The 20,128-nt window shown below is 37.0% G+C and overlaps 1 protein-coding gene across 4 annotated transcripts in view; it reads left to right on the top strand.

Moving 5' to 3' along the window:
* Positions 1-20,128, top strand: part of GALK2 (galactokinase 2) — a 140,027-nt gene that overhangs the window by 13,119 nt on the left and 106,780 nt on the right. For 3 of the 4 annotated variants that reach the window (XM_059913323.1, XM_059913324.1, XM_059913325.1), the window contains 2 exons: positions 12,684-12,772; positions 19,409-19,532. In XM_059913323.1, the coding sequence (XP_059769306.1) occupies positions 12,684-12,772; positions 19,409-19,532 (213 nt within the window). Of the gene's footprint in view, positions 1-12,683; positions 12,773-14,458; positions 14,540-19,408; positions 19,533-20,128 lie in introns of those variants that run through there. The other variant, XM_059913326.1, reaches the window with a different exon arrangement.

Raw genomic sequence — 20,128 nt, 5'->3', positions numbered from 1 at the left:
TCACCATGAAGGATTTTAGTGCTTTTCTAGATATGAGGAGATGCAAGAATTGGGCTCTTAAAATCTTCTCCTGATAATATCTAACTATCTGAAGGCCTGTTCTGCTGGGTTTTCCCAGAGCACAGAGTGCCTCATTCCTGATCTCCACCCTGAACTCCTTTCAGGATGTGTTGAAGGTCAGCAGTCACAGCAGCTTATGATTTAATCCTTGTAGAGGTAGATGGCAAGTGCCAATTTTTAGTTGTCAATGCTTCTTCAGCTTCACAGGACACATGACCCTCTGAGTAAAGGGACTAGTCAACCACGTTATATATTTTATTTAGTAAACTTAATTTCTTTTTCATTCATTTTTAAAAATCAAATAGAAATAGAAACTCTAATTTTTTTCTGCATCCCAATCTTGCTTGCACCCTGTACTGTAAGACTACTTCAGATTCCACTGTTCTTTCTTTGCATTCTTAGCATTCTTTGCATTCTTAACATTTCTTTGCATTTAGAACCACTGTTCTAAATTTCTTTGCATTCTCTTCCTTCTCTTTGGGGTTAAGTTTTAAACTGTTGGATTATTATTATTTTTTCGGTAACAGCTTTATTAATATATAATTCACGTACCATACAGTTTACTTGTTTAGATTTTACAATTAAATGTTTTTTGGTATATTCACAGGTTTGTGCAACCATCACCATAATCAAAGTTAGAACATTTTCACAGCCACCCGCCCCCCGCCCCCCCCCCCCCCCCCCCCCCCGCCACCCCGCACCAAAGAACCCAACATCCCTTAAGCTATCACCTCCCCAATCCCCTGAAAGCCCTAAGCAACTGCTAATGTACTTTTGGTCTCTGTAGATTTGTTATTCTGGACATTTCAAATAAATGGAATCATATAATGTATTTTTTTTGTGACTGTCTTCTTTCACTTAATATAATGTTTTCAAGGTTCATCCATGTTGTAACATGTTATCAGTATTCATTCCTTTTTATGGTTGAATAATATTCCACTGTATTGATATACTACATTTTGTTTATCCATTCATCAATTGATGGGCATTTGGGTCGTTTCCACCTTTTGGCTTTATGACTAATGGTGCTGTATAAACACATTCTTAATACGAAAGATTTGGATTATTTAAAAGTATATTCAGTAAAGCCTGAGAATCACACAGTTCTTTTTCTCATAATCTGATTCTTATCCTGTGCTGCCAATTCTCACTTCCCTTCTTAGAAGTTTGGTTTGTTTTGTATCCTTGTAATATCATTGTATTCTTTTGGTGTCATTGTATCTTTTTTTTTTTTTAATTTTTCATAAAAAGTATACTGTTTCAATAGAACTTTTTCAAATAAGAGAATTAAGATATCATAATTCTAAAGAAGATGCATTCTACCAATGAATTCGTGACTGAGCTCATACTACGAGCCAAGCTTTTTTCTTTTTTTTAACATCTTTATTGGAGTATAATTGCTTCACAATGGTGTGTTAGTTTCTGCTTTATGTCATTGTATCTTTATAATATCACTGTTAACATTTTTTTGTGTGTGGGTTCTTAGTTCCCTGACCAAGGATGGAACCTGTGCCCCCTGCATTGGGAGCGCAGAGTCTTAATCACTGGACCACTAGGGAAGTCCCATTGTTAACATTTTTTTTATAAAAGTTGTATTATATTCATATAAGTGGAATCGTATTTGGTTTTCTGTAATTTACTTTTTTTCACTTAATAATATTTCTTAGAGATTCTGGTATATCACTCCATACAGATATATTTTACTTTTTAAGGGCTGAGAGTATTTAATAGTATGAATATCATTATTTAACCACTCAATTATTAGAGTGTACATTTAAGTTGCCAATTTTTCACTCACAAACAATGCTGCAGTAAAACTCTTTATACATTTATCCTTGAACATTTTTTATGTTTCTTTAAGCTCGTTCATGAAAATGGAATCTATGTCAAAGGTAATGCACATTTAAAATTTTGATAGTTTCAAAAAATAAAAATAAAATTTTAATAGTTGCTGACAAATGGCCCTGAAAAAAAAAAAGATGTTATTAGATTGTTTATTTCTTGTTAGTTTTTAGGAACTCTTTATGTATGTATTTTTTGTATGAGTGTATATATTTTTGGATAAACTCATTTGTTGTTTTATGTGTATTATATATATTATTCCCAGTTTAGCAATTTTCCTTTGACTTTATGATGTTTTTTGTTGTATAGACAGTTTATATTTTATGTAGTATGTTACAGTGTTGAATGATAGCACCCTTGTCTTGATTCTGATATTAATGGGAAAACTTCTAATATTTTTGTCATCAAATATGGTGTTTGCTATTTCTGGCAAGTATCCTTTATTAAATTAAGGACATTTTCTTCTAGCATGTTAAAAGCTTTTTTTTAATTTAAAATTTTATTAAAAAATCAGGAATGGCTCTTTAATATATATATACACATATATATGCATATTTTGAGAGGATCATGGAGTTATAGAGTTTTCCCTTTTATTCTGATAGAATAGTGCATTTAATCAGCATATTTCCTGGTACTCTCTTTATGTTCCTGGAATAAGCTCTGGTCACATATATTATAAAATAATGTATGTTGGATTAAATTTACCAATATTTTATTTAGAGTTTTTGTACCTATTTTTACAAGTGAGAGTAGCCTATAGTTTGCTTTGGGGGGCCATTTTTAAAAAAATTTTATTTATTTTTATTTATTTACTTATTTTTGGCTGCGTTGGGTCTTCACTGCTGCACGTGGGCTTTCTCTAGTTGCAGTGAATGCGGGCTACTCTTTGTTGCGGTATGCGGGCTTCTTATTGCGGTGCCTTCTCGTTGCAGAGCACGGGCTCCAGCGTGCGGGCTTTAGTAGTTGCGGCATGTGGGCTCAGTAGTTGTGGCTCAGGGACTCTAGAATGCAGGCTCAGTAGTTGTGGCACATGGACTTAGTTGCTACACGGCATGTGGGATCTTCCAGACCAGGGCTCGAACCTGTGTCCCCTGCACTGGCAGGTGGATTCTTAACCACTGTGCCACCCGGGAAGCCCTTGGGAGCTATTCTTGTTATGTGTTAGCATCTGGCTTATACTATTCCCAAAATGAGATGGGAAGGCTTTCCACAGCTTCTATTGTTAGAACCATTTATGAAAAAAAAAATCATTGTTTTTAAGGTCTTACAGAACTAACTCATAATATTTTCTGGGCCTTGTTAAGTGGATTATTTCCAACGACGTTTTATGCTTCTTTTTTCTGTTTTTCTGTCCTGTCAAAATCGATGGGGGAGGGGGAATTTTAATCCCTCAATTTGGGCAGTGGGAGCTTACTTATGTGGGCTCCTGTGTCCTTCGGACATGTTACTGTCATTTTCTGAGCACTTCTTTACTTTCTGGCACAGCAATATGTTCCAGGATTGTATTATACCCTCTCTGCTCCAGCTCTGGCATTATTTCTGCAAAGAGTTCTGATTTCTTTTGAAACCAAGATCTGAGCACTAGGGATGCTCATTGCTACTGGGATGTTAATGCTTCTAGGCCATCTCAACGTTTCACTTTGCATATTTCTTATAACAAAATATTTCTGGAAATCACTTGAGAAAAATTTCTAGAAACTATATTCTTTTTTAATAGTTTCATATTACTTCATTTTGTAAATAGTCCGTACCTTATTCAAACATTCTTCTTTGTAAGAGTGTTTAGGTTGTTTCTAGTGTTTTGCAATTGCGAACAATTCTGCAATGAATAATCTCATGAATATGTATTTTCATATTGCTGGAGAATACCTTCAGAGTAAATTCTCAGACATAGGATTGTTGGGTAAAAATTAGTGCCAATGGGGGCTTCCCAAGTGGTGCAGTGGTTCATAATCCACCTGCCAATGCGGGGGACATGGGTTCGAGCCCTGGTCTGGGAAGATCCCACATGCCGCGGAGCAACTAAGCCCATGCACCACAACTACCGAGCCTGTGAGCCACAACTACTGAGCCCGCACACCACAATTACCGAAGCCTGTGAGCCTAAAGCCCGTGCTCCGCAACGAGAGAAGCCACTACAATGAGAAGCCCACACACAGCAAAGAAGAGTAGCCCCCACTGACCACAACTGGAGAAAGCCCGTGCGCAGCAACGAAGACCCAACACAGCCAAAAATAAATAAATAAAATAAATTTATTAAAAAAAAAATTAGTGCCAATGTATTTTTGTTAGATATTGCCCAATTCCCCTCCAAATGTGTTGTACTGATTTGCATTCCCAACCCAATGTAGAAAAGTGCCTGTTTCCACAGAACCTCACCAACAGAATGTGTTGTTACTTTTTAATTTTCACCATTCTTATAGTATCTTGGTGTAGTTTTAATTTGCATTTCTCTAATTTCATGTGTTTAAGGTCCATTTATGAACTACTCTTAGTATGGATTTTCTGTTCATATCTTTTGCACATTTTTCTATCTGGTTTTTGGTCATTTTTCACTCAGTTTTTGAGTTTTTTAAGTTGAAGTATAGTTGATTTACAATATTATATGAGTTTCAGGTGTACAACATAGCGATTCAATATTTTTATAGATTATATTCCATTTAAAGTTACTACAAAATAATGGCTATATTTCCCTGTGCTGTACAATATATCCTTGTTGCTTATCTATTTTATACTTAGTAGTCTGTATCTCTTAATCCCATAGCTCTATCTTGCCCTCCCCTTTCCCCACTGGTAACCAATCATTTGTTCTCTATATCTGTGAGTCTGTTTCTGTTTTGTTATATATATTCATTTGTTTTACTTTTTAGATTCCACATGTAAGTGAAAGTATTTGTCTTTCTCTGACTTATTTCAATGAGCATAATTTCTCTAGGTCTATCCACATTGTTGCAAATGGCAGATTTCCATTCTTTTTCTGGCTGAGTAGTCCGTTGTGTGTGTATGTATGTTTGTGTGTATGTATATATATACATATATATATATAGGTATATGTATATATCACCTCATCGTTATCCATCATATTCCTCAGTTGATGGACCCTTAGGTTGCTCCCATATCTTGGCTATTGTAAATAATGCTGCTATGAAAGTAGGTTATCTTTTCATTTTATTGATGGTTTCTTTTGCTGTGCCAAAGCATTGAAGTTTAACAGGTTCCGTTTGTTTATTTTTGCTTTTATTTCCTTTGCCTTAGGAGACAGATTCAAAACAATATTGCTACAATTTATGTCAAAGAATGTTCTGCCTGTGTTCTGTTCTAGGAGTGTTATGGTTTCAGAGGTTTTTTTTAATTTAAAGAATATATCTGTAACATGTTGTAAATATTTTCTCTTAGTTTGCTAGTTTTCTTTTGACTTTGATTATAACATTTTCTGCCATGTAAATGTTTTAAAAAATCTTTATATAGTCAAATTTGTCAAGTTAAAAAAATTGCCTCAGAATTCTGAGTCATAGTTAGAAAACCTCTCCCCTATGCTGAGTTATACTGAAATTCATTTGTTTTCTTCTAGTGCCTGATCCATTTGGAGTTTATTCTTGTGTAAGAGATGGTCCTAATTTTATCTTTCCCAAAAGTTTAAGCAGTTGTACTACCCCTGTTTATTAAAAAGTTCATCTTTGCATCGTGATTTGAGATGCCACTTTCCTCATATACTAAGTTTCTGTATATACTTGTATCTATTTCTGAACCTTTTATCCTACTGAAGTCTGCTTGTCTATATATGTGCTGGTACCTCACTGTTGTCATTACAGAGGCTTTATAGTATGTTTTAATGTTTGGTAGGGTTACTCCGTCCTCACAGTTGTTCTTTTTTAATGTTTTCCCCACTATTCCTGCATATTTGTTTTCCACATGATTTTTTGTATCAACTTGTCTACCTCTATAAGAAAACCTTGTTGGTATTTTTGGGGGGTGGTTGCATTAAATTTATAAATTAACTTGGGAGTAACTATCCTTATGATGTTGGGTCATCTTATCCAAGAACAAGGGATGTCTTTCCATTTCTTTGAGTCTATTCTATGTCTTTCAAGAGTGTTTAAAGCTTTACTTAAATGCATTTTGCACATTTCTTGTTAAATTTATTCCTAAATATTTAGTCTTTTCTTGTTGCTATGAGCAAGGTTTGCTCTACCATTATAGCCCTAATTGGTCATTGTTTTTACACATGAAGGGTATTCATGTTTGAGTATTCATTTTATATTCTGCTATATTTGTGAATTCTTTATTATTTAAGTTGGTTTTATTTATTTATTTTAAAGAATGTGAAAATCAATTCCCAGCAGTATCATGGATGAGCTATCTTTTATTTTTATTTTTAAAAAAATTTATTTATGTATTTATTTTATTTTTGGCTGCGTTGGGTCTTTGTTGCTGCGCATGGCTTTCTCTAGTTGAGGTGAGTGGGGGCTACCCTACGTTGCGGTGTGTGGGCTTCTCATTGTGGTGGCTTCTCTTGTTGCAGAGCACGGGCTCTAGGCACACGGGCTTCAGTAGTTGTGGCACACGGGCTCAGTAGTTGTGGCTCACAGGCTCTAGAGCGCAGGCTCAGTAGTTGTGGCACACCAGCTTAGTTGCTCCATGGCATGTGGGATCTTCCTGGACCAGGGATTGAACCCATGTCCCCTGCATTGGCAGGCGGATTCTTAACCACTGTGCCACCAGGGAAGTCCCTAAGTTGGTTTTATAATTGATTCTCTGGGACTCTCTAGGCATCCTACTATATTATCTCCAAGTAGAGATAGTTTTACTTCTTTTTTGATTCTTGATTTCTCTTGTCTAATTGCATTGGCTGATACCTCCAGTATTGTGTGGATTAGATGCGGACATAGTAGAACTTTTTGTCTTTTTTTTGTTCTTAGTGGAAATATCTCTAGAATTTCCTCATTAATTAGCTTTGGATTTAAGACTGAAATATATGTAATCATGTTAAGATAAACACCTTTGGGAATAAATTTTATTGGGAGCTTTTTAACACCTATGGAAGTAGTCCTATAATTTTTTTCTCCTTAGATTTAATGATACATTATTTTAATGGATTATCTTAATATTTTCAACTTTGCATTCCTGGAGTTAATGCCACTTGATATGAATTATTTTCTTAATATGGTGCTGCCTTATGTTTACTAATATTTTATCAAGTACTTTTGCATTAATATTCAAGAGTGACATTAGTCTGTAGTTGTATTTTCTTGGACTATCTTTATCTGGTTTAGGTATCAATGTTACACTTGCTTCATAACAAGAATTAGACCACTTTTCTTTATTTTTCAATGCTCTGGAACAACTTATGGAGTATATGGGCTATCTGATGTTCATGCTTGGGTAGAACTCTCTTGTAAAACATCTGGGCTTAATGCATATGTGTAGGTGGTTCTTTGATGACTTTATTTCTTCTATGGAAATGGATCTGTTTTTATAAATTGTATTTCCTTAGGAAATTATCCATTTCTTTAGGATTTCTGTTGTGGCCATACCACAGAAATAGGATGGACCCCCACCCAAAAATTTGGTTTGGATGTTGAGACTGATAATACCACATGAACAAGAGGGTATGAAAAGCTTATTACTCACATAATGAGGCTTTCTGGGCAGGGCAGAGCAGGCCACCCAAGCTGGCCAAAAACGGCTTGAGAGAGTAAGGAAAGGAGACTAGCTTGAGGTTTTTGTAGTGGTTAGGAGATGGAGCTGGTGTGCTGTGGTTTGGTTGGTGACAAAAGAGAGAGCACTTGGGCTCTTTTATCCACTTGCTTGATATGAGGCAGAAGGGGAAAGAGGGAGAATTGAAGCTCAAAAGCTGTAAGTAAACATCAAAAAATGGAGTCAGTTTCTTTATTACAGTTTATATTTGTTTGGATAGAGGTCTACAAAGTAGTCTCTTATGACTTTTAAAATTTCTTTTGTTTAATGTTATCTCATCCTTGTTATTTCTTATTTTGTTTATTTATGCTTTATCAGCCCCCATTTTCTTATAATTCATTAGCTAGTGGTTTGTCTATTTTGTTAATTTTTCCCCTAAAAACCCAGGGTTTAATTTGTTAACCAGGTCTACTGTTTTTCTACTCCCCATATCATTACTTTCTACTTTTGTCTTTTTGAGTCTTTCCTTGCGCTTTCTTTTATTGATGTGACTGATATATTTGATTTCAACTTAGTCATTTTATTTTATAATTATGTGTTATAATGTAGTTCCTGTGTTTATTTACTGGTTTATCTGTCTGTTTTTGAAATTTCTTTGGTAGTTAGGAAGATTGATATTTTTGTTCTGTTGGTTACTTTTGTATTTATGTATCTTTTTAATGCCCTGAAAAAGCAGGGGACTTTTCTTACTTAACCTTTTACTATCTGCTTTGTCAGTTTATTTTTTTCATTGAAAAACACGAACCTTTTCAATAATTCTATCTAGAATCTGATGGACAAATAACCTAAGTTGTTTCAACCCTCTCAATAAAATGGAAGATGCAAGGCAGAGAGCATCAAGATTTATCAATAGCATCATAAAAATCACCCTAGTGCTCTAATAGCGCTTCCAGTCCTGATGTAAACTAAACATTTAATTGCCTACCATCTTTCATTGCTTCTAGTGGATTCTTATTCATATGCTGCAGAGTAGAAACAGTACTGAACCAAGGAATCAGGAGATTATAATAACTGCCATTTACTGAACAAGTACTTCATGCCAGCCCTAGGCTAGACACTGTTCCTACAATACCTTATTTAATCTTCCAAATAATTCAATTCATATTTCCACCCCATATAAAGGTGAATGAGGTTAAGGAATTTCATCACATGGTCGAGAAGGGGTTTGAGCCCAGGTCTACCTGACTACACAGGTCACAGTCTCTCTGGGGCACTATTTTTCTAGGAGTTTAATAATACTTTTTCATATGCCTGTGTCATAACTTAAAAAAAATTTGTTGCTTTGTCATGCTTAATGGTATCCTTTAAGTTTTTGATTGCCTATGTAGCAATCAATGAGTTTATTTTCATCTTTTCTTCTTTTACACCTCTCATTTTTAAATGGTTGTACTTTTTCTTTCTAGTGGTGGTTTTATTTATTTTTATTTTTATTTTTTTAATTAATTAATTTATTTTTGGCTGTATTGGGTCTTCGTTTCTGTGTGAGGGCTTTCACTAGTTGTGGCAAGTAGGGGCCACTCTTCATCGCGGTGTGCGGGCCCCTTACTATCGTGGCCTCTCTTGTCGTGGAGTACAGGCTCCAGACGTGCAGGCTCAGTAGTTGTGGCTCACGGGCCCAGTTGCTCCGCGGCATGTGGGATCTTCCCAGACCAGGGCTCGAACCTGTGTCCCTTGCATTAGCAGGCAGATACTCAACCACTGCACCACCAGGGAAGCCCTAGTGGTGGTTTTAGATTAATCTTAGTTTGCTCTTTTTACTCAGTTTCTTTTTCCAGTGGCTCGCAGTGTTTTGCCTCTTTCTTCCTTTCATTTAAATTTATGCATTCTCTTCTAATTATAATAAAGGTACAGTTGTCTAGTTATAATAAAGAAATAAAAATATCACTTATTTGTTCTTGTTCTAAATTGTTTTGGAGGATATATGGGGAAAATCAGATTTAGGCAGCTATCATTATCCACATCTACTGGGAGTCCAGTAAATCTATCTTGAATGATGTGCTAGAGATATCCATTATCATCTCCCTCTCCACATCTTCTGTTGTCATCCACAACCTCTGCTGAAGGAGTGGACCCAGGTGATCATATTTGTAACTAAAGCAATTGACCTTGTTTATATCAAATAGCTTTTCCTTTTTGGCCAAAAGTAATTGGACCAGGATGGATACAGGACCTATATGCTGCCAACCAGATTATCTTTTTGAGAATTTGAATTAGGGGCACAGAGACTTAATCAGATAGTATAGGACGTTGAAGCTGTTGAATCTTCTAGACTTGAGGCCACAGTGTCATGAAAACTGAAGGGATGGAAGAGCAAAAACTCAGAGGCTCACAGAGGTGACTGGAATGTGAAGAGCATTGAGCAGAGGGAAATGGTGATGGTGTTTTTGGAGGGATGAAAGAATGAGACAGGAAAGAGAGAGGCAAACACACAATTTAAATAGAGTTTTGGGGGGCAGAGCACGACCACTGCACTGGTGTGTCGAGGGGGAGAGGCAGCCACTGAGGAAAAAAAAAAGAATGGTTCATCTGACCTAGAGCATGGACATGCCTACAGTCCAATTTTGAGCATGCAGAAATGGACAACAGTCTGAAATAGTGAAGCAATGAGAAGGAAGCAATCTGGATCCTTAAATGACCATCTGGAGTGGAGCTACCCTGCCAACTAAGACTCTTCATGTTTGTATGACAAATACAAGACATTAGCATCTGGCTGGATGTAGAATGCTGATGAAGAAAATTCCACTATAACATCAGCTCTGGCTTCCTGGAGAGCTCAAGGTAACGGAATAGAAGGATGTGAACTCACCCCTTCTTACGAGAACACCAAAATCACAACTAACTGCTGAACAACCATTGACAAGAAAATAGTGGAACCTACCAAAAAAGATACCCTACATCCAAAGACAAAGAAGAAGCCACAACAAGATGATAGAAGGGGCACAATTGCAATAAAATCTAATCCCATACCTGCTGGGTGGGCGACCCACAAACTGGGAAATAATTATACCACAGGAATTCTCCCACAGGAGTGAAAGTTCTGAGCCCCACATCAGGCTTCCCAGTGTGGGCTTCCGGCAATGGGAGAAGGAGCCCCCAGAGAATCTGGCTTTGAAGGCCAGAAGGGTTTGATCACAGGAATTCCACAGGACCGAGGGAAACAGAAACTTCACTCTTGGAGAGCACACACAAGGTCTCGTGCGCACCAGGACCCAGGGGAACAAAGCAGTGACCCCATAAGAGACTGGGCCAGACCTACCTGCTAGTGTTGGAGGGTCTCCTGCAGAGTCAGGGGGGTGGCTGCAGCTCACGGTGGGGACAAGGACACTGGCAACAGCAATTCTGGGGAGTACTCACTGGCGTGAGCCCTCCCAAAAGCCTCCATCAGCCCCACCCAAAAGTCTGTAGGCTCCAGTGTGGGGACACCTCAGGCGAGACAACAAACAGGGTGGTAACACAACCCCACCCATCAGTAATTAGAGTTTCTGATGGCTGTCACAGTCCTAGGAGGTCATCCTGAATAACTTCCAAGAATATTCAATGTATCTTTCTATCATTATAATAAATTTCCTTTTTTCTTAAATTTTTTGGGTGTGATTTTATGTTTCTTGTAACTGATCTTTAAGATCTATCATTTAATTAATGAATGTCTTGAATATAGTAAGTCTAACAAATATTTACTCTCTTGGTGTTATTACTCAGATACAATATATTGTGGGACTACAAACAGTGGGGGGTATTTATAGAAGTGACTTGAGATGATTTAACAGTGTAAAATTATTAAATATATTATAAGCATTTTTGACCTGGAAGGGACCTATGAGGAATATCTTGTTCAAATGCTCTAATTTTACAGAAGAGGGTCCAAGGGAAAATGATTTGCCAAACTTTAGCATCGAATTAGAACCCCCATTGGAATTAGAACTGTAGTCTCCTGATATCCAGTCTAGTTTTCATTAGACTGTACTGGGTTGAATAGCATCCCTCCTAATTCATGCCCACCTGGAACCTCAGAATGTAATTTTTTTTTTTAATATATATGCTAGGTATTATTTATTTTTTAAAATTTTATTTATTTATGGCTGTGTTGGGTCTTCGTTTCTGTGCGAGGGCTTTCTCTAGTTGCGGCAAGCGGGGGCCACTCTTCATCGCGGTGCGCGGGCCTCTCACTATCGCGGCCTCTCTTGTTGCGGAGCACAGGCTCCAGACGCGCAGGCTCAGTAATTGTGGCTCACGGGCCCATTTGCTCCGCGGCATGTGGAATCTTCCCAGACCAGGGCTCGAACCCGTGTGCCCTGCATTGGCAGGCAGACTCTCAACCACTGCGCCACCAGGGAAGCCCCCTCAGAATGTAATATTATTTGAACTAGCATCTTTACATATGTAATCGAGTTAAGATGAAGTCATACTGAATTAAAGTGGGCCCTAATCCAATAAGCCCGATGTCCTTACAAGAAGGAAAAACAGAGTCACAGATAGAGACACACAGAGAGAATTCCACGTGATGACATAGGCAGAGATTGGAGTGATACAGCAGCAAGCCAAGGAATGCCAAGGATTGATGGTCACCATCAGAAACTAAAAAGAGGCAAGGAAGGATTTTCCCCTTTAGGTTTCAGAGGTGCATGGTCCTGCCAACACTCTGATTTTGCCTATACATCTCAGAGACAATAAACTTCTGTTGTTTTAAGTTACCCAGTTTTTGATACTTTATTATGGCAGCTCTAGGAAACTGATACACTACTCCATGCTACTGTTTTTTAGTAGAAAGAGATTCTTCTCTGAATATCATTGAGAAATTATCCAGAAAGTTAATTCTGTTGAAGCAAAGAATTTTTTTTTCTGTTGTGAACATCAGTATGAAATTTTTTACTCTCCTGTGTGCTTAGCTATACTCTTGTGTCACTTAGCGGGTTACAGTATTGTTTCATCCTGGGATTTTCAAGGAAGTATGTCAGTAAAAGAGTTTGCTTTTATTATTTTTAAAGATAATTAATGGTGGTAGGTATATGAAATGTGTGTGTGTGTGTATCTTATGGGTTTTTCTATTATCTGGATATTCTGAAATATTCTACTCTTGTTTTCAGATTGCTGAAGCTAAAAGAGATGTTTAATTCTAAGTTTGGATCCGTTCCCAAGTTTTATGTTCGAGCACCAGGAAGAGTCAATATCATAGGTATTTCGAAAGTTCCTTCTCTTAATTTTTTCTTCCTTTGGTAAGATCCAAATTTTTGTCAATACATCGGGAGAACTGAAAAAACAGAATGTTTCACATACATCTGCTATAGCAAGATAAGTTTTGCATAAGGAACACTATATTTTCATCTTTCCCAATCCATGTTATTATGTTAATTTTGTCCATTCATTTTTAAAATTTAGAAATTTGTTGAGACCCAGTTATTTACATTCTTTTCATGAGAGATGGACAGATTTTTCTGTGCTGCAGGTTAAGTTTTTAGACTGCAGTGAGTAATTTTGATGGTTTTACATTTACTCATTGGATTAGAAGAATACAGGAAAACCGAATAATTCCTTGCTTTTAAAAGTGTGGTGACCTGAAGAATGAATACGTTTTATCAAGAGAAAATGGGATGGGGAACTGAGAAAAATCCAAATCAAAGGAGGATTAAAAAGAAAACTTTCTGTACTGGAAAGTTTAAACATATAAAAAAGTAGTTGGAATAATATAATGAACTCCCCTGTACCCAAAATGTAGCTTCAATTATTATCAACTCAGGCAGTCTTATTTTGAAGTAAATAATGGAGGATTTTAAAAATATGAGATGTTTGAGTGTGGTTAAATGAGGTGGGGAGGGGGAACTGAGTAAAATCAGTGGAGAGAGACAGATCAAAGATATCTGAAAAGAAAGGAACTGATGGAGCAGGATTCCCAAGAAGGCAAGAAGGGCTGGTGTCTATGGCATAGGAAGAGGGCCACTTTGACTCTTTTTTAACAGAAGGCAGGGAAGAAAAGGATGCAGGTTGATGCAGGTAAACGTATAATTTTGGTATAGAAGGTTGAGGGAGTTCTTTTGGGGGAGAGTTGGAGGTGCTGGAAGTTTAAGGAGATGACAGAAAGTTTGAAACAGCTTTGTCAAGGATGAGAGAAGGAGAGGACTGGGAAAAAAAAAGTTTGCTGGGTAACACTGAGATCTGGTTAGAGCAGGAGACCATAGAATTGTAGCAGTACCAATCTGCAAAGTTGTTCATTTTTCCCCCTCAACTAGTCTAAGTTGCCTGTGTTTGATCTAGGTTTGGGGTTTTGTTTTGGATGGAGGTTACAAGAGAATGACATCAAGAATTCACCGATATTGTCAGAAGGGTAGGTGAAGTAATGAACCCTGGAACCTATGCTAGGTAGAAAAGGAAAGAAAGGTAGGAGGGAACCTATAGGGTAGAAAGGGCAAAGAACTGACTCTGAGGAACAGGTGATAGGATAAACGGAGTAAGAGAAATGGCAGGATGGGAAGTTTTAGTAAAGAATTTGATGTTTGAAACAAAAATTTCACAGGTAGAAAAGTTCCAGGTGATAAGAAGGTCTGTGGTCATTACTGGATTTGTCAAGTCCACGGAAGTAGATAGCTGAAGCAGAGAGGAGGTCAAGTTTTCCAGAGGTGAAGGGATAAGGAAGCTGGGGCCTTGGGCTGGGTTGTTTACTTGGATGTTATCCAGGCATTGCAGGACTGGGATGGAGAGAGTGGAATGAGATGCAAAGGTCTTCAGTGAGCAGCAGATGTCTGAGAGTCAGAAATGAAAGTGATGAAGACGAGAGAATGTGGTATGAGCCTCTGAGGAAGAGGACAGGAAGAAATCCTGGAAACAACAGAGTGGGAGGAGGTCATCAAGAACTCCTTGCTATTGTGAGAGGACTGCAAAGAAGCAATATCCTCAGAGGAGAGAGCCAAGTTTCACTTAGTTTTGGGAGTAAGCCTTCCAAACTAAGGTATTTCCTGAATACATAATTCTTATTCTAGGAAATGTATTGACTATTTTCTGATTTTAAAAAAGGGGGGATTATGTTCCAAGGTAGTTAATTAGTTAGTGCTTGGGATGAAATGAATTTCAGTCTTTATTAAAAGCATTATTATATTTTCTGTTAAAATATCCAAAATGTAATCATGGTTGTTATCCTTACTTGCCAGTAGTTCATGCTCCCTCCCTGCCCCTCACCCAGGATGTTTCCATCAGTTTTCACAGAGGGAGGAATCTTCATTCTCAGAAGGCTGTCATTCACACTGTAGCCTTCCCAACAGAATCTGGTGGCTCCATAGAGTTCTGCTTACTTATTTATTTATTTTAATTTTTAAATTTTTTTAACATCTTTATTGGAGTATAATTACTTTACAATTGTGTGTTAGTTTCTGCTGTATAACAAAGCGAATCAGCTATACATATACATATATCCCCATATCTTCTCCCTCTTTCGTCTCCCTCCCACCCTCCCTGTCCCACCCCTCTAGGTGGACACAGAGCACTAAGCTGATCTCCCTGTGCTATGCGGCTGCTTCCCACTAGCTATCTATTTTACATTTGGTAGTATATATAAGTCCATGCCACTCTCTCACTTCGTCCCAGCTTACCCTTCCCCCTCCCCATGTCCTCAAGTCCATTCTCCACGTCTGCGTCTTTATTCCTGTCCTGTCCCTAGGTTCTTCAAAACCATTTTTTTTTTTTTAGATTCCATATATTTGTGTTAGCATATGGTATTTGTTTTTCTGACTTACTTCACTCTGTATGATGGACTCTAGGTCCATCCACCTCACTACAAAAAATTCAATTTCGTTTCTTTTTATGGCTGAGTGATATTCCATTGTATATATGTGCCACATCTTCTTTATCCATTCGTCTGTTGATGGACACTTAGGTTGCTTCCATGTCCTGGTGATTGTAAATAGAGCTGCAGTGAACATTGTGATACATGACTCTTTGAATTATGGTTTTCTCAGGGTATATGCCCAGTAGTGGGATTTCTAGGTCATATGGTAGTTCTATTTTTAGTTTTTTGAGGAACCTCCATACTGTTCTCCATCGTGGCTGTATCAGTTTACATTCCCACCAACAGTGCAAGAGGGTTCCCTTTCCTCCACACCCTCTCCAGCATTTATTGTTTGTAGATTTTTTGATGATGGCCATTCTGAATGGTGTGAGGTGATACCTCATTGTAGTTTTGATTTGCATTTCTCTAATGATTAAGGATGTTGAGCATTCTTTCATGTGTCTGTTGGCCATCTGTATATCTTCTTTGGAGAAATGTCTATTTAGGTCTTCTGCCCATTTTTGGATTGGGTTGTTTGTTTTTTTGATATTGAGCTGCACGAGCTGCTTGTAAATTTTGGAGATTAATCCTTTGTCAGTTGCTTCATTTGCAAATATTTTCTCCCATTCTGAGGGTTGTCTTTTTGTCTTGTTTATGGTTTCCTTTGCTGGGCAAAAGTTTTAAGTTTCATTAGGTCCCATTTGTTTATCTTTGTTTTTATTTCCATTTCTCTAGGAGGTGGGTCAAAAAGGATCTTGCTGTGATTTATGTCATAGAGTGTTCTGCCTATGTTTTCCTCTAAGAGTTTAATAGTGTCTGGCCTTACATTTAGGTCTTTAATCCATTTTGAGTTTATTCTTGTGTATGGTGTTAGGGAGTGTTCTAATTTCATTCTTTTACATGAAGCTGTCCAGTTTTCCCAGCACAACTTATTGAAGAGGGTGTCTTTTCTCCCTTGTATATTCCTGCCTCCTTTATCAAAGATAAGGTGACCATATGTGCATGGGTTTATCTCTGGGCTTTCTATCATGTTCCATTGACCTATATTTCTGTTTTGTCCCAGTACCATACTGTCTTGATTACTGTAGCTTTGTAGTATAGTCTGAAGTCGGGGAGCCTGATTCCTGCAGCTCCGTTTTTCTTTCTCAAGATTGCTTTGGCTATTTGAGGTCTTTTGTGTTTCCATACAAATTGTGAAATTTATTGTTCTGGGTTTGTGAATATTGCCATTGGTAGTTTGATAGGGAGTGCACTGAATCTGTAGATTGCTTTGGGTAGTAGAGTCATATTCACAATGTTGATTCTTCCAATCCAAGAACATGGTATATCTCTCCCTCTGTTTGTATCATCTTTAATTTCTTTCATCAGTGTCTTATAGTTTTCTGCATACAGGTCTTTTGTCTCCTTAGGTAGGTTTATTCCTAGGTGTTTTATTCTTTTTGTTGCGGTGGTAAATGGGTGTGTTTCCTTAATTTCTCTTTCATATTTTTCATCATTAGTGTATAGGAATGCAAGAGATTTCTGTGCATTAAGTTTTTATCCTGCTACTTTACCAAATTCATTGATTAGCTCTAGTAGTTTTCTGGTAGCATCTTTAGGATTCTCTATGTATAGTATCATGTCATCTGCAACTGTGACAGTTTTACTTCTTCTTTTATGATTTGGATTCCTTTTATTTCTTTTTCTTCTCTGATTGTTGTGGCTAAAACTTCGAAAACTATGTTGAATAATAGTGGTGAGAGTGGGCAACCTTGTCTTTTTCCTGATCTTAGTGGAAATGGTTTCAGTTTTTCACCATTGGGAACTATGTTGACTGTGGGTTTGTCATATATGACCTTTATTATGTTGAGGTAAGTTCCCTCTATGCCTGCTTTCTGGAGGGTTTTTATTATAAATGGGTGTTGAATTTAGTCGAAAGCTTTTTCTGCATCTGTTGAGATGGTCATATGTTTTTTGTCCTACAGTTTGTTAATATGGTGTATCACATTGATTGATTTGCGTATATTGAAGAATCCTCGCTCCTGGGATAAACCCCATTTGATCATGGTGTATGATCCTTTTAATGTGCTGTTGGATTCTGTTTGCTAGTATTTTGTTGAGCATTTTTGCATTTATGTTCATCAATGATATTGGTCTATAGTTTTCTTTTTTTGTGACATCTTTGTCTGATTTTGGTATCAGGGTGATGGTGGCCTCATAGAATTAGTTTGGGAGTGTTCCTCCCTTTGCTATATTTTGGGAGAGTTTGGGAAGGATAGGTGTTAGATCTTCTCTGAATGTTTGACAGAATTCGCCTGGGAAGCCATCTGGTCCTGGGCTTTTGTTTGTTGGAAGATTTTTAATCACAGTTTCAATTTCAGTGCTTGTGATTGGTCTGTTTATATTTTCTATTTCTTCCTGGTTCAGTCTCAGAAGGTTGTGCTTTTCTAAGAATTTGTTCATTTCTTACAGGTTGTCCATTTTATTGGCATATAGTTGCTTGTAGTGTAATCCCTCATGATTCTTTGTATTTCTGCAGTGTCCGTTGTTACTTCTCCTTTTTCATTTCTAATTCTATTGATTTGAGTCTTCTCCCTTTTTTTTCTTGATGAGTCTGGCTAATGGTTTATCAATTTTGTTTATCTTCTCAAAGAACCAGCTTTTAGTTTTATTGATCTTTGCTGTTGTTTCCTTCATTTCTTTTTCATTTATTTCTGATCTGATGTTTATGATTTCTTTCCTTCTGCTAACTTTGGGGTTTTTTTGTTCTTCTTTTTCTAATTGCTTTAGGTGTAAGGTTAGGTTGTTTATTTGAGATGTTTCTTGTTTCTTGAAGTAGGATTGTATTGCTATAAACTTCCCTCTTAGAACCGCTTTTGCTGCCTCCATAGGTTTTGGGTCGTCATGTTTTCATTGTCATTTGTTTCTAGGTATTTCTTGATTTCCTCTTTGATTTCAGTTCTGCTAATTTAAATATGTGTTTTCTACTTGTGAACCACTGTTTTATATTATTGGCTTTTTGAAGGAAGTTCGGGAGAGACAATTTTGAAAACCACTTCTCCATCTGTCATTGTCAATCCATTAAAAAAAAAACCCCTAATTTCTTATTTTAAAGGACACATCAATATAGAAACAAAAGACTTGCTACTTGTAATAATATGTAGAATAATATTTATTTAAAAATGTAATTAGGCAGTTGAATTGTCTTTTATTCATTTTATGTTTCTTAGTTGCTCAATGTCTGCCATAGAACAATCAGATATACAAACCTGTCTTGGGGAAATATAAGTGAGCTTGCTTAGCCCATCTTTCTTGAATTGTTATTTTGTTTTTAAATCTGATGAATAACAACCTTGAGTTTAAATGGTATTTTGGAGAAAACATTGTGGTATAATAGGCAAAAAAAATTCCTGCTGGTGATTCATAGAGGAATTAGAATGAAAAGGAGAAGAGAATAGTTTGTTTTCTATATTTGCTTATTATATGTAAAATAGTGCAGGTTAAATTTTTTTCTAGCTTTTTCTTTATCCTAGCTATGTCTTGCACATTTAACACAGCTAATCAGTGCCAAGCTAATATGTTAGGCATTTGGTTAGGCCACAAAGATAAATAAAGACTTCACCTTTACTGAGTTCATTGGCTAGTAAGGAAAAGAGTGGGACTCACATAATGTTATTATAAGTGAGAGGGTGCTAATGGCTTCCATTGTTCATATTTAAAAAGTTAATACAAATGAGCAACAGAGAAAGGAGACAGTGCTTTTCTTGATGCTCCACATAACTAGTCACTAAACATAAATATTCAAAGATGATTACTATGAATTAGAAAGTGGAAAAAATTTGTGAATATTTAAAGAAGTTGAAAAATTAACAGAAACTAATAACTAATATATAATACTTATTCTAGCAAAAGTTCCTGGCTCAGATGTTAGTGAGAGAAAGCAAATTGTATCACTTTCTGCCCTTAGTATTTTTATTTTCTGTTAAATCCTGCCTTGTGGTCCAGTTTTTCTTGTATGTCAACTTACTTGAGATTCACATGCTAGCAATGATAAAAAATGCGTTCTCTTTATTCTAGGAGAGCATATAGATTACTGTGGATATTCTGTTCTTCCTATGGCTGTAGAACAAGATATGTTAATAGCTGTGGAACCTGTGAAAACACACGTTCTCCAGCTGGCCAATACCAATCCCTTGTACCTGTGAGTATTTAGAATTGCTACTGTGTGTAATGGGGTGTGTGCCTGTGTGTGTGAGTGTATGTGTGTTTGTATTTGTACCCTAATGAATTCTTTTTTTTTTTTTAATAAATTTATTTGTTTATTTATTTATTTTTGGCTGTGTTGGGTCTTCGTTTCTGTGCGAGGGCTTTCTCCAGTTGCGGCGAGCGGGGGCCACTCTTCATCGCGGTGCGTGGGCCTCTCACTATCGCAGCGTCTCTTGTTGCAGAGCACAGGCTCCAGACGTGCAGGCGCAGTAGTTGTGGCTCACGGGCCTAGTTGCTCCACGGCATGTGGAATCTTCCCAGACCAGGGCTCGAACCCGTGTCCCCTGCATCAGCAGGCAGATTCCCAACCACTGCGCCACCAGGGAAGCCCCCTAATGAATTCTTTAGGAGATATCAAATTTATAATAAATCACTTAATTTATTGATAATTTGTATCTGACTTCCAAAAGAATCTGTTTCCCTATTTAATATTTGTTCATTTTGTTCATTTACTCATTTATTTAAGAAACATTTACTGAAGACTTACTCTGTGTCTGACACTATTTTAGGTACTGGGTCAAAAAAAAGATG

The sequence above is a fragment of the Balaenoptera ricei genome, chromosome 2 (genome assembly GCF_028023285.1).
Source record: "Balaenoptera ricei isolate mBalRic1 chromosome 2, mBalRic1.hap2, whole genome shotgun sequence".
Lineage (NCBI taxonomy): Eukaryota > Metazoa > Chordata > Mammalia > Artiodactyla > Balaenopteridae > Balaenoptera > Balaenoptera ricei.
Note: the sequence above shows the minus strand (reverse complement) of the source record. Positions and strands in the feature narration are given on the sequence as shown.